Source organism: Cygnus olor, chromosome 1, assembly GCF_009769625.2.
Source record: "Cygnus olor isolate bCygOlo1 chromosome 1, bCygOlo1.pri.v2, whole genome shotgun sequence".
Taxonomy (NCBI): Eukaryota; Metazoa; Chordata; class Aves; order Anseriformes; family Anatidae; genus Cygnus; species Cygnus olor.
Window position 1 is genome coordinate 126,808,893 of NC_049169.1, and position 13,423 is coordinate 126,822,315.

Here is a 13,423-nt window from a genome sequence, read left to right on the forward strand (position 1 = left end):
CCCCCCCGCGCCTTTCGCAGCCTCGTGCGGCTCCTGCAAAGCCCCGGGGCGAGCACGGCTCCGAGAAGCAGCCGCTCTTTATCTGTTTATCTCCCTCCCTCCCTTCCTTCCTTCCTCCACAGCCCGCCGAGGGGCCCTCCACGACTGTGAGGGGCACCTGTGGCGGCGGGGGGGCCGCCTGCAGCAGCGGGGCCGCCCGGGGGACCCCTTCCCTTCCCTCCCTTCCCCGCCCTGCCCTGCCCTGCCCTGCCCCGCCGGGCCCGGCCCCGCGGCCTGCCCCGTCCCTCCCTCGCTCCCTCCCGGCGGCTCTGGCGCAGTCTCGCGACACTTCCCGCAGCGCCCAGCCGAGCCGAGCCGAGCCGCTCCGGTAGCGGCAGCAGCGGCAGCAGCGGGCAGAGCCCCCCCGGCCAAGCCGCCCACCCCCGCGGCTCCCCGGCAGGCGCCCGGGCTCGGCCGCGCTCTGTCCCCGCCTCGCTCCGCCCGGCGGCGGGGGAACCCACCCAGGTGGCTGACGGCTGAGCCCCTTCCCTCGCCTCGTTTTATTTTTATTTATTTTATTTTTTTTTTAATTTATTTATTTTTTGCCTCCTCTCCCTCCCTCCCCGCGAACACGCATGCCGAGGGCGGCGGGACGCGGCACGCAGCCCGGCTGCGGCGGGCGCTGAGCTGCGGGAGGAGGGAGCAGCGGGCGAGCAGGGAGGGGGCCGCGCTGTCAGCAGCAGCAGCAGCAGCAGCACCGCCGCCACCGCCACCAGCACCGCCAGCAGCCGCCTCTTCCCCCTTCCGCCGCCGCCCCAAACTTTCGGCCTGCCTCCGGCGCTGCCCGGCTCCACATCAATGGGTGAGTCTGGGCCGGGGGCAGGAGCCGGCAGGGTGAGGCTGCCCCCGCCCGCCTCGTGGCTCCGAACTTCTCCCCCCCTCCCCCGGCTGGCCGCTCGCCTGTGGCAGCCGCGGGGCTCGGGGCGGGGGGGGGGACCCCGACCCGTGCTGGGCAGCCCCGGCGCTGGGGCCGTTGTGGGGTCGGTTGTGGGGCCGTTAGGGCCGTTGTGGGGTCGGTGGTTGGGCGGGGAGCGGTGGGTCGCGGCAGGCGCTGCCCGTGAGGTGGCTCCCGCGGGCTGCGTGAGGCGGCTCCGGCCGGGGCGGGCAGCGGCCGCTACCTGGGCGGCGAGGGAGGGAGAGGAGGCAGCGGGGGGGCCGGGGGCGAAGGGCCGCGTTGTGCCCGGCTGAGGATCCGGGGTGAGGCGAGGTGGTGGTGCCAGGCGCGGGCTGGTACCCCCGGGCTGGTGCAGGCTGAGGGCAGCGTCGCTGAAGGGACTGGGTATAACGCGCCGTGCGGGCAGACATCTTACAGCGTGTTACCTGCTGCCACACCGGGAGGAGACGGGGGACATTACCCTCTCTTTGTTCCTGGGGAGGTCAGCCCGCCAGGTGCCCCCCCAGCGATGCGGAGCTGCCGCACCTGCACGCCGCAGGATGAAGCGCTGCCTTTTCGCCATTGACTTCCACCGAGCGCTCCGCTCCAGGCTGAAAGGCATCCAGGCATACGCAACTCGCTCAGCTCCATCCATCCGAGCCGCCTCCGAGGCTGCTGACCGCAGGCCAGCACCCCCAGACTGCCACGTTTAATCGAGTGTGTGTAGAAGACTCTGTTAGGGTCGGGGTGCTTGCGAGGTAACGCTGCTCCGAGCTCTGACAGGGCTTTAGACACAGCGAGGTGGCTGGTTATAGCTGAGGGATGGAGCGAAATCTCTCGTCAGTATGGTGTGTCACAGGCAATCGAGTTTTGCCATATCACTTTTGTTTTCCTACCCTCTCAGGGCATGTTTTTTGGTTCTTAACTTTGTATTGTGATGCAAGAAGACTCTTCAGATTTCTCCTTAATCCACAGTGCAAATATTACCTTTCTTTTTTAATCTTTGTGGCACAAAAGATTAAGGAAAGTGATAAAGTAGCAGCGTAGTAGCTTGCTTTGCTAGAGCCCTTGAAAGCTTTTTGAACACTCCAACTTCGCAGTGCAGGCCAGCTTTTTTTCTTTATTCCCCTCTTCCTCTCTCCCCCACAGACAGGCCACGATCATACACATCTGGCTTCTTTAAAGCTCATTTTGATAATGACTTTCCCAACTCCCTGTAATTCAGTCAGACCTCTCTTCACAAAAACAGAGAGGAGAGAAGGTAGGCTTGCATTGCATCTGCGGAGTGTGATTCTCGTAGCTTAAAAAACGAATGGAAAAATTGCATAAGGAAGTGAAGATATGAGTAGTATGAAAAGTGAAGGCTTTCTAGGAGCTACCAAATGAAAACAGAGTTTTATTAAAAATATTTGTAGCATTGTTTGCATTTTTCAAAGATATTTAGATGCAGAAAAGAATAGGTGAATTCTTTATATGTAGGACACTATTGAGATTCCTAACCTTTTATTTTTAAATTACTTGCATGCCTCACATTTAAATCATTTATATTTTCTGTATGGCCCTGCATATTGCTATTATTCCAAGCCTGTGTATGTGTATAGATGTGTGTATTACACATGTGCATATTAAAGTTCAGTGTATGGCCCCAAGCTTTTTTGCAGCACGTACCCCAAGCCTTAGAAGAAATATAGATTTATTGATGTTTCATGAGCTCTTTAATGACATTGTAGTTGGAATATCTTAATGTAAATTAATTCCCATTTGGAATGGGCTTGTCAGGAGAGCTGAGTGAATTAATGGAGGTAGTTCCTGAAACTTAAAGGAGGGTCAAGACAAAGATGTTAAAAGTAATTGTGGATACAGTGAAGCATGCTCAGTCCCCTTCCTTAAATACCTGAGAATTGAAGAGGTGGTGTTTTGTGGGGATGCGCTTGTGGGGTGTTTGTTTGTTTATAAGAATTACATGTGGGTAGGAAACTCCTCGGTCCCATTTGCAAGAGCTTTGCATGATCGTATATCAGACTGCCCTCCTCAAGCTGGAGATCCAGAAAACAAAGTAAGAGCAAGGTATGGTAGCTACACAGGGAAAAATAGCTTGAAATGTCCTACTTGTTAAATTTAGAAAACATAAGGGTACAATATGATTGCAGAAAGCAGTGTTCAGCTGGCGACCTCACCAAACAGCTGATGTGCAGCTCCTGGTGTCAGTCGAGACACACCTTCCAACCTCTGCAGTAAACGAAGATCCTTTTTTCTGCTGTGCTGTCTTTGCTCATTTTTGAGCCAGCTTTGTGCGTTCAGTGGGCTGGGGGTCCTGTGCAATGATACAGCTGTGGGACTAAGCTGAAGCCTTCATCACAGTGCTTGTGCAAATACCGGTTTACAGATCTCTTTCATCACCAAACTTCTGAAGGATTCACTTTGTAGCTTTTGTGAGTTTTTGTTTGTTTGTTTGTTTGTTAGCATTGCTTCTTTTAATATTTCTCAAGGTATTTTTAAAGCTTTTCCACCAGCAGGGGGGAAGCGAGGACGGGTTGCTTTTGTTTATGTGAAGTCACCATGGTTAGAGGTTTAGATCCAGACAGTCTTGCGCCCTTTGAACCAGTTACGTTACTAATACTGGCAGACAACTCCTGTGTGCGTGGATTGACGTAGTGGTTGAGAAAGATGCTTTGCTGTGAAATACCACAGCTAGTCTGTACACAGCAAAGGAATGTTACACCAAGAAGTAATGTAATAGGAAAAAAATGGATCTGTTTGAGAGCCTGACTAATCTGTACTAGTCACAACACCTGTTCCAGTTGTAATCTCTTCCTAATTCTGTTTTGCTCCTGTCCAAATTCTCCTCTATCCCCTGCCCTCAAGTTCTGCCCTGCTTTCCTCATAACCCGCTACCATGGTATGTCTTTCCCCTCTGCTTCTTTCCACATTGCAGACAGGCCACTTCCTCTTTCTCCCTCTCTCTTATCGAAGCATCAATAGAGGGAGCACTCCGAGCACATTTCCTGTGTGGGGGGCCACGCTGACCTCCAGCAAGCAAGAGCTGCTCTTGCAATAAAACTTGTTCCCGGCCCTGTGGTGCGTCCTGGAGAAGGCTCGCTGCAAGGGGGAGCATGGGGAGTTCAGCTGGTAAGCTCCAACAACTCCGCGGTCCCGTGTAGAACGAAGCACTTTTAAGTCTTGAGCTCAGCAGAATTTGTGCAAGTGGCACGCAGGAGGTGGTAGGTGTGTCTGTAGTTCCCCACTGCTCCTCGCCAAGTTTTCAGCTTCCTCTTCAAGACGTTGGAGCTTTTGGAGCCTTTCAGCAAAATGGCTATGAGATGTTTCTGAGTAGGAGTGGCATGTGTCATTCAGTAACGTCATCCTTGAGAACAATTGAACAATTTCAGCTGAACAAGGAAAAATCTCATGGAAGATGATTAGCATGAGTTTTTTCACTTTGAGGCTTTTATTAATGAGGTTGTAAGCAGCTCTTAAAAGGCTTTCTGTGCGAAATGCTGTATGAAAACCTTACTCAACCTGTAGAAAGTCTTTATTCTCCTCCTCATATGGGATGTCACTCATTTTAATTCTTCTGTTCATGGTGGTAGGTTCCTTTCTGACAGTGCTGTTGCTTTGGAGCTTCTCAAGATTGGATTTTCAGTTGTTTGACAACAACATTTATACAGCCTGTGAATGTCTTCGGGGTCAGAGTTCAAGCGGGGTTTTCATGAACTGATAAAGTATTTTTAGTAACCTATATGAAATTTCATACAAAAATTGCTGGCATAAAGCTTTTTTTTTAAGCCTGGAAATCCAGAGACTATGGCTTTTAAGTCATAAAAGCTTATCGGGACTGCCTTCTGAATGGATCGAGATAGGGGTGTGAAATCAAGGAATATAAAATCCATATACATGTATGTGTATGTAGAAGATTATGGAAATAATTTCTGATTTTACAGTCTTTTATGTATGCTGGTATCTCTTCTGCTTGCCCCTTTCAAGTAGCTCATCTTTCTGCAGAGTCTCCATCATAGTTATTCGTATTAAGTGTTGCTTTTAGATCAGAAAGAGCGATAAAGAAGAGCATACTTCAGATAGTTCCAGCTTCTTAAAAGAGCAGAATTCTTCTTCCTTTTTTGTTAACGAAAGATGCATATGTAGAGAATTATGGCAAAGCTATTAGAAAACCCATGTTTTTCTGCCCAGGTATAAGGAAATGTATGCAAAAAGTAGCAGTTTCTTGATAAGCAGACTTATTTTGATATTAATGCTGAGTGCCTGCATGTTTCTGTTTAAATGGAATACAATATATACAATTTAATGTTATTTAGACTTCTTCTTTTGTAATTGCTGCTCACGGGATGTTATAGGTGGTTTTTTTGAGAGTGCTGCTGGCTGGTGATCATTCTACCAGCAGCGTGTCGGAATTCACATAGCGGATCAGCACTGACCTTGCAGATAATGCGTTGACTCCTTCCCCACTTGAAGGGAGGGGATGCGTGCGCTGGGAGGAGAAAGAGGAGAGACTGGGGTTGCGAAAGGAGCAGCTGAAATTCCAGGTTTGAAATGTTAGAGGTCACCCAAGTGCTGAAAGCAGGTTAGCCCTGATGGGATCAAAGGAGAGCAAACAGCCACAGAGATGGTGTCTGTTTTTCCTCTGACACCGCTGTTACTGAGCAAACTCTTCAGAAATTATGGTGGATTTTTGTATGGTTCTTACCTTTTTTTTTTTTTTTTAATTGTTAAAATCACAGTGTACAAAATCCTGGACCAAAGAGCGGATGTTTTCCCTGGATGCAAAAGCAGGAGGTAGCTGTAGGGCATATCTACGTTCTGCACGCTGAGGAATGATGAAAGAATATATTAGGGGGAGGGGAATGAGAGAGGAGGTGAGTATCAAGATTCGGTAATTCAGCTAATGTAGAAGTAATTGCTGACAGTCTGCTTCACACAGAGAGAAAACACGACAAAAGCTCTAAGTCCCCACGTGTGAGAGAATATTCAATACTGCAGTTCAGCAGCCACGGGTTGTATCAGCAAATGGAGTTGGCTTTTCCCCCTTTTTTATTACTGCTAAGTGAGAAGCATCAGTGGAAACCAAATCTGCAGAGTGCAATGGTAATGCCTACGCAAAAGCTCCACGGCAAGATGTCTGTTGCGGTGTCTCAGCCGTGCTTTGTTCCTAACTTTGCCTTAGAGAAAGGAGTGTCCTGCATGGTGAGGGGTGGAGGGGGAAAGGGTGGCTTTGTTCTCACTCTTGGAGCAGTTTGTGTTCCAGTGTGGGTGCCACTGAGAATCTGTGCTTTTGTTTTGGGATGAAGACCGGTCTAGAGTTGTGGGTCAGAAATTACGTCTGTGCTGAAACAATTCTCTCTAGCATCGAGGATAATGCAATATAGAAAGCTGAGCAGTTATACGCGGAAAATATCCCTAGCCTCTAATTAATCTACAGTGTCAGCGTAAAGAGGTGCATTTTGAGCTCTGCCATTGAATTTCATTCAAAGTATTGCAGAGAAGGGAAAAGTTTCGGTCTGTCTTTATTTCTTCCTTGCTCTTTCATCCTGTGCGGCTGAATCGCTCCCGATGATTGAAACTGGCTCACACCAGACCCAGCGTAAGTCTGTTCATTTATAAGGAGACCAAAGGCAGCGCTGGTGTGCAGCTGCCCTGGGGACCAACGCTTTTTCAAAAATGTCCGTGGAGATTGGTTGCATGTGTTACAAGTCAAGGCACAACTTGATCTGTCAATGTTTAATTGGCTTTCAATGGCCACCCCACTCTTCTCTAAAAATTAAGTGGTTTGTGTCCTGCGAGAAATTTGTAATAAGTGAAGTTGTGACCTGCCTTTTTAAAAACTGTCAGGAAAATAAAAATCCCTACAACACATTGTGTCCTCTTCTCACAGTTTCCAGGAAATTGCTTCTTAATTTACAGAGCAACATGTTGGCGCTTGGTATTGATAATGAGATCTCAAACCAAACACGTACAGAAATAATATTAGGGTGTTCTGCTGGTTTGGTTTGGTTTGGTTTGGTGGGAAGGAGGTCTTGGGGGGCAGCACAACTGCTGGTGCTTTTCCGTGCTGTGTCAGTGTACCAGTATCAGCCTGAGTCTCTGTCTGTGTAGCTCTGCCTTTCCACATAGCTACAATTATAAAAGCAGTAGTTAATGGGAGCAGAAGTATTAGAATATTACCGCTCGCGTACAGAACTTTGCATTTTGGAGCCAAATGTGAAACCATTCATTGAAAGCCCTCATCTCGGGCTTAAATCAAATATGTCATCTGTCTGTGGTTGCTGATTCATCCTCACCGCTGGAAAGAAACATTTTTAATCCTCTGCTGTCTTGGCAGGAGATTTTTTTTTTTTCTGTGATAGGCTTCTGCAGCACTGAAAATTTGCTGTCCTTGTGACGGATATAAAACTGACTAGCAGTGAAACAGCTTGATTTTTCAGTCTTTTTCTCATTACTGCTGCTCTTTCCTTGAGGTCTCCTGGGGCTGCTAATGTTCATCTGTCTGCTTCCCAGTATATGAGGGCACACCGGCAATAACGAAGTGCACTCAGAAAAATATGCCTTTAGTTTGGGATTTCATTATGAAAAGACTTAACAAACAAACAAACAAAAAAAAACTTTCCGGTATCATTGTTTCCAAATGTAAGGATTACTGACTTGTTTCAGAAGAGTGGTGATGCTGATTTATAAACAAGGATTTGAAGGTTTTATGGATGAAGATTGGTTACCTGGATACTTTTCTTTTTCACCAGTTATTTCTTGTGAATGTGTCCTGATGATCATCAACAGTGTTACGGAGAAATATCACATCAGGACCTTTCACTCTAGGCAGGGCCATGTTAATTTCCTACTAATCTGGATGCTCTGTTCCAGCTAGATTGCAGAACCAATGTTTGTCCAGTAGAAATGTCCGATTTCCCTGCTTAGATAGCAGATTAAAACAACAAACAACCCCCCTCCAAAACAAAACGAAAGCCCTCAGATGCTACCTACCAAAACAAAACGGCAAAACAGAAACCCAGACCCCACAAAACTGAAGAACCTAGCTTTGCTGCCATCAGCTTTTAAATGACTGGGTAAAGGGAGGGGAAGGATAAACGTGTACAGAAAGTGATGCCCTCTAGTCAAAGCTAGGCTTGGGAAGCCTCACCTTGAGTGCGTGATAAAGCAGTTTGTGGCAACAGATCTTTCTGACCAGCTGGGAGTGAGCACCAGTACTCCGGGCAGGAAATGGTCCTACTAACTGGGGAAAAAATCACACCGGTTTTCTCATCTGAAGTGCAAAGGCTGCCTGCTAGCAAGAAACATGTGCGACTTCACTGCCGGTGTAATGGTATTTTAAATTCCACTTCCAGAAGAGTACAGAAGATCACAGATTAAGTTGTCTGTACGTTTGTGAGCACTCCTGACATTAAATATGTATATATTTTTATTTATAGGCTGGAACACGCTGTATTTTTTCCCCCAAGAAAACAAAGCTGCCAACGTTTGTTGAGAGCACCAACTTGGCAGCTTGCAAACTTTGCTCCTTTATACCTGTATATTTCGATTGCTTGTGGGAAAGAAAAGGTTAATCAGCATGTAACCTTGAAATCCACGGTTGGTTCAGGCTTCAATCAATTTAATTTCAATGTCAAAATATTTCACCAGCTCTGACTAGTAGAGTCCAATGGTTTTGATACATTTCTGTGCTTTTGTTGTGGTTTTGTTTAACGAGACAGGTAACACGTAACTTTGATCATGTTTTAAGATTCTAAATGATTTGCTGTCCTGAGTCGATCAATGAATTAGTTTAGTCATTAATTTTAGTCTGATACTAATTTTTGATTTCATAGCTAGTAGCTGTGGTCTTAATGTTGGTACTGTGCTCTTTGTTGTTATTTTTGTTGATAACTGTAATAACAGGTCATTTTTCAAGTGATGCAGAACTCGAACTTTCTGTGGACTTGGTTGGACATTAACTGCTTAGCTTACACATTGTACCAGCTCCTCAGCAGCTTTCTTGTTTTTGCACCCGTCGGGGACTCTTGCTGGTTGCACTGAGCAGCGCTTGCTGCACAGAACTGCTCCGACTTCGTAGGGGCAGCATGCATTTACAGAGGGATTTTGGGGTAAAGATCACCCAGTTTAGTTAGCTGCTATTTTATTGATGGGAGGTCTTAATGCAGCAGGAAAAAAGTACTTTCTGTGCCTGCTTTCATGCTTGACTTGGTGCTGCTGAAGGATTGAACTTGATCCTTGTGTGACAGGGAAAAAAAAAAGCACTGTTGAAGAGGGGGCTAGTTTGGAGGAGTAAGATCAGCTCTTACAGCTGCAAGAAACAACCTTTAGACTAGGCAGGACTCCTACTGCTACTGTTGCTGTCTTCACCTGTTACATTTTTTTTTTTTTTAATATTCATCTGCCTGGGCAGCAGCTGTTCGCGGCCACTCTGGCAAATGGTCTCTTGTAAAAGGGGAAATCTCAGTTTTCTTTGAAACTTTATTAACTCCTTTGTAACTGCTGATCATTTCATTCATCAAATCTTTCTTTATCTACCTGCACTTAAAACCAGCTGAATTACTTCTGTCAGTTTTACTCTAACCACTGGGGTCAACTCCAGCAGTCTTTCCTTTTGTCACTCTTGCAGCATTTCGGAACTGCTTGCTTTGATTTACATTAAGCATGCTGCTTATTTAGAAGACTCCAATTTTTGTGTGTGAAGCACCTATAAATTAGCTTTTGATTAGCTGACACCTCAGTTGACTGTGGTTCATGGCAAATTAAGATAAATGGTTAACAAAGATGCCATCTAGTTCGTGATGAACTACCACCTGCCAATTCAAAGCTGTCTGCGCTGATTTTGGCGTTGCAAGAGAGATTTTAATGCCTGTTCCTCTGCAATGTAGTTGAGTTTTCTGCATAAGAAACTTCCTCCCGTGAGTTCGTCGCTCCTTCACCTCATTCTGTCAGAAAGCAGTTTCTCCTCTTCCTGTCACTTCCAGAAGTGCATTTATGCTTCTTTGTAAATTTTTAAGATATATTTTTAATAAATCTGCTTCACTGTTCTCCACGTATTTCTCAGGAAAGATGCTCTTCATCCACTATTTTCAGGTGTCTGACGCTCCCTCATCTTTTCATACACTCTTCCTTCAAATTCATCTGCTCTTTCATCTGCCTTTTGAGTGCACTACTTCTCTTTTTAGGAAACTTTCCTAAATACCTGCATAGTCTTAAAACTCCCCATATTAAGATGCAAAGGTCCTACAGAACTCTGATGACAATCAGTTGTGGAATACAGCAAATTGTGGGTGTTCCTGTACTAATTTTATTTCAGAATTAGGAAGACAAGCAACCTTCAGCTGGTTTCCTGTAAATACCATATCGGGAAGGAGAGGGACTGGCTATGTGTTAGAGACGGTTGCTGCAGTCCGCTGAGTTTCTTCAGAGTCAGAAATGGTCCCCTGGAAGGTAAACACTGTGGTTCCTGTTGCACACTGTGTTTGTCAGCCACCTTTTTGATACTGTCTGATTCAGAGGGATTAAGTAAACTGACGAAAGAGTTTGTGGTGTGTGGAGAAGAACATGTCATAGAAATCGGCGAAGCCAAGTGCTGAAGTGCTGATGTCTGAATTTGGAGAACTTAAAAGCAGGATGTTGCTATTTTAAATAGAATTTCAGTTCCTGTGTGTTCGAGTCTGACAGTGTCTTGCTCAAAAACCAAAAGCAAGGAGTTGATGTCAGTACAGCCTTACTGGGCAAAGAGATGTGAAATGCAATACGTGCCCTTTGCTGCTTTAGATCCTCTGAAGTATAGCATTGGTTTTAGTGTCCGGTTTCCTTAGCTCCAAGAGCTTGGGTCATTGCAAACCAGGGAAGGTCACTAGCGATTATTTTTCAAATGGGAGGAACTCAGGAACCTTTTCCATAGACGAGGGAGAAGTAGACTTTTCTGCTAGCCTTAAAAGAAGTGGTTAAGGTAGATAATACTCAGTGCCAGTGCTGTCTCTGTTTGCTCAAGTTCTCTTGGTGGTATGGCTGTAAGCTGCCTGCTGCCTCCTGGATGCTATAGAAAGGTTCGGTGCCAGCGTTCAAGGAGGTTCTGCTTGTCTTGAGTAGACCTCTTATTATAGCTTCCTTGACAGCGTGCTTTGTTCTACTCCAGACAGTACCAGCGCTGGTAACTGGTGGCGGATGGGAGGAGGAGGTTGCCAGGAGAACAGTTGCTTGTCGAACAATAGTTTTGTTGCCTCTGTTTATGTTTACTCCGGTTCCATAGAGCTCCGTACTGTGGCTTTCTCTGCTTTGTCCCTGCGTCCTGGACACGGCGATAGGCTCTTCTGCCTAAATGCTGGCTATTGTTTGTGTTTTCAGTCCATGCTCGGCTCCGCTGAGCATTCTTGTTCAACCAGCACGCTGTGGCTTAAATTCCCTGTTGGAGCAATGCTGTCATCAGGTCACAAGCTGTTCATGCTCGCGATGAAAGTCGATGACAAGCTTTCAGATGTACTTGTTTGGCTTGCATCAATTTTTGCTTTCAGGATTGTTTTTCTAAGGAGGAGCTCTATGTAATATCTGCTCTTTGGGGATTTATGCTAGTCATAAGCTTGTCCTTCTTCACAATATTTCTCAAGCTCAAGGAGATCTCTTAGAATTAATAGTGACTGTTTCTCCAGGTGAAGGAGACTTCTTGAGGTCTTTAACCTGCTTTTATAAGAGACCTGGGGAGCTGTCTTTTACATGAAGCGTAAGATCTGCTTTCTGGAAGAATTTGCCTTGTTCAAAATTCAGAGATTTTTCTCTATGAGAAAATTAATTTTTAATGGAAGTACTTACTCACTGAGGCACAATTGATACATGGGATTTTGAAAAGCACCACTGAAGCAAAACAAAGGAGTTAATGGCTGTGATGTGGGAACATTTTAATTCAGGAGAGAAGAAAAATTTTTCAGGAGAGAAGAAAATTTTAATTCAGGAGAGAAGAAAAAATAAGTTTGTGAATTACACTTACATTCAGCAGAAATTACCTGCAGGTACTGATTTGAGCTGAGAAAACAGAGGCATTAAAGGTACAATCTAAAACTTACTTCTTCGGATTTGCATCCTGAATTCTAAAATTGAAATTTGAAAGCCCAGAGTCAACACGTGTTATCTGATACGATAGGTTTATTTGCCCAAGAATCATCTGAAGCTTGTGAATCCTTACATGCAATGCATTCAGCTTCTAAAACAGCGTTGCTTTTTCTCAGCACTTCTACTCTTGCTGGAGTTTGAAGGACAATAAAATAATTTGATGTAAAAAGACAAGTGGATAAGGATTACAAACAGCAGCCTTCTATTAATCAAGAGAAAATATCATACTGATGGGTGGTGAAGATGCTGTTTTAATCAAATCATAGAATGTCGTGGGGTTGGAGGGGACCTTAAAGACCATCCAGTTCCCTCAGGACCCTGGGATGCATAGCATCGGGCCCCATGGACTTGTACCTGTTCAGTTTCATCAGGTGGTCTTGAACCTGCTCCTTGCTTATAGTGGGAGGGACTTTGCTGCCCCAGCCCTCACGTAGAGGTGCAGGGAAACAAGGTACATGGGCAGCCTGACTGGCAGTGAGGACTGAGGCAAAGAAGTTGTTGAGTACCTCAGCTTTCTCCATGTCTGTTGTTACCAGTTCTTCCTTCTCGCTTTTTGGAGAGGAAACGCTCTTCTTGGCCCTTCTTGTCTGGCCAATGTACCTATAGAATCCCTTCTTGTTATTTCTTGCATCCCTTGCCAAGCTCAACTCCGTTTGTGCCTTGGCTCTTCTGATTCCATCCCTGCTGGTCCAGACAGCTACGATGCCTTTCATTGTCACTCACATAAGTGAGCAAGTTAGGTTTTTTGTTTGTTTGATTATTTTTTAACACCTTAGATTTTTTGGTCTGCTGTTTCAGTATAATATAAAGGTTAGTGGGGATGGTTTACTACTGGCATGTAAATCTTGTATTGGACCATAGTGGTGAGATGCAAATTACCTGTGGTCTGAGCTCATGTACTTACGGCTGTGAGCCCCAGCACACGCACATATAGCTTTTATAGCTCTTGTAATACCTGACAATCTTGTGTATGGAAGGACTACAGTAAGTGTCCTTTCATTTGGCTTATAAATTATGAAACTGCCGAGGAGTTACATACACGGCCTGACCATTCTCTGAATGCTAAGTTCTGTAGATTGAAGTACTTGGATTTACGTAAAAGAGGGTTAAAAGGAAAAAAAATCTTCTGTTTATTTCTCTTCTACATCAAATCCAGGTCCTCACTGTTGTACAGTACATCTCTTTGTGACAGTTTATAATGTGTCAGTTAAAACATGTCACTGGTTTGTAATCTTAATATTTTACACGTCTAATCACAAGAGCTGCTGCTGGGATAAATATTTTGCAACTGCTGCCTTAAAAATAGTAGAATTCCATGAAACTGAGGGAGAACCACATACCTTTGAAAATATTTTGAGACAGTGTTTGTCTGCAGCTGGCATTACATAGTGAAGGGCTGTA

The 13,423-nt window shown here is 45.5% G+C and overlaps 1 protein-coding gene across 8 annotated transcripts in view; it reads left to right on the plus strand.

The window, feature by feature from the left end:
• The first annotated feature begins 315 nt into the window (after nucleotides 1–315).
• The window catches only part of SH3KBP1 (SH3 domain containing kinase binding protein 1), a 224,791-nt gene continuing 211,683 nt past the window's right edge, over nucleotides 316–13,423 (plus strand). Inside the window, exon 1 of one of the 8 annotated variants that reach the window (XM_040532277.1) lies at nucleotides 316–841. In XM_040532277.1, the coding sequence (XP_040388211.1) occupies nucleotides 838–841 (4 nt within the window). In that variant the 5' untranslated portion in view covers nucleotides 316–837. Of the gene's footprint in view, nucleotides 842–970; nucleotides 1,020–3,425; nucleotides 4,043–13,423 lie in introns of those variants that run through there. The other 7 variants (XM_040532302.1, XM_040532260.1, XM_040532293.1 and 4 more) reach the window with 7 other exon arrangements.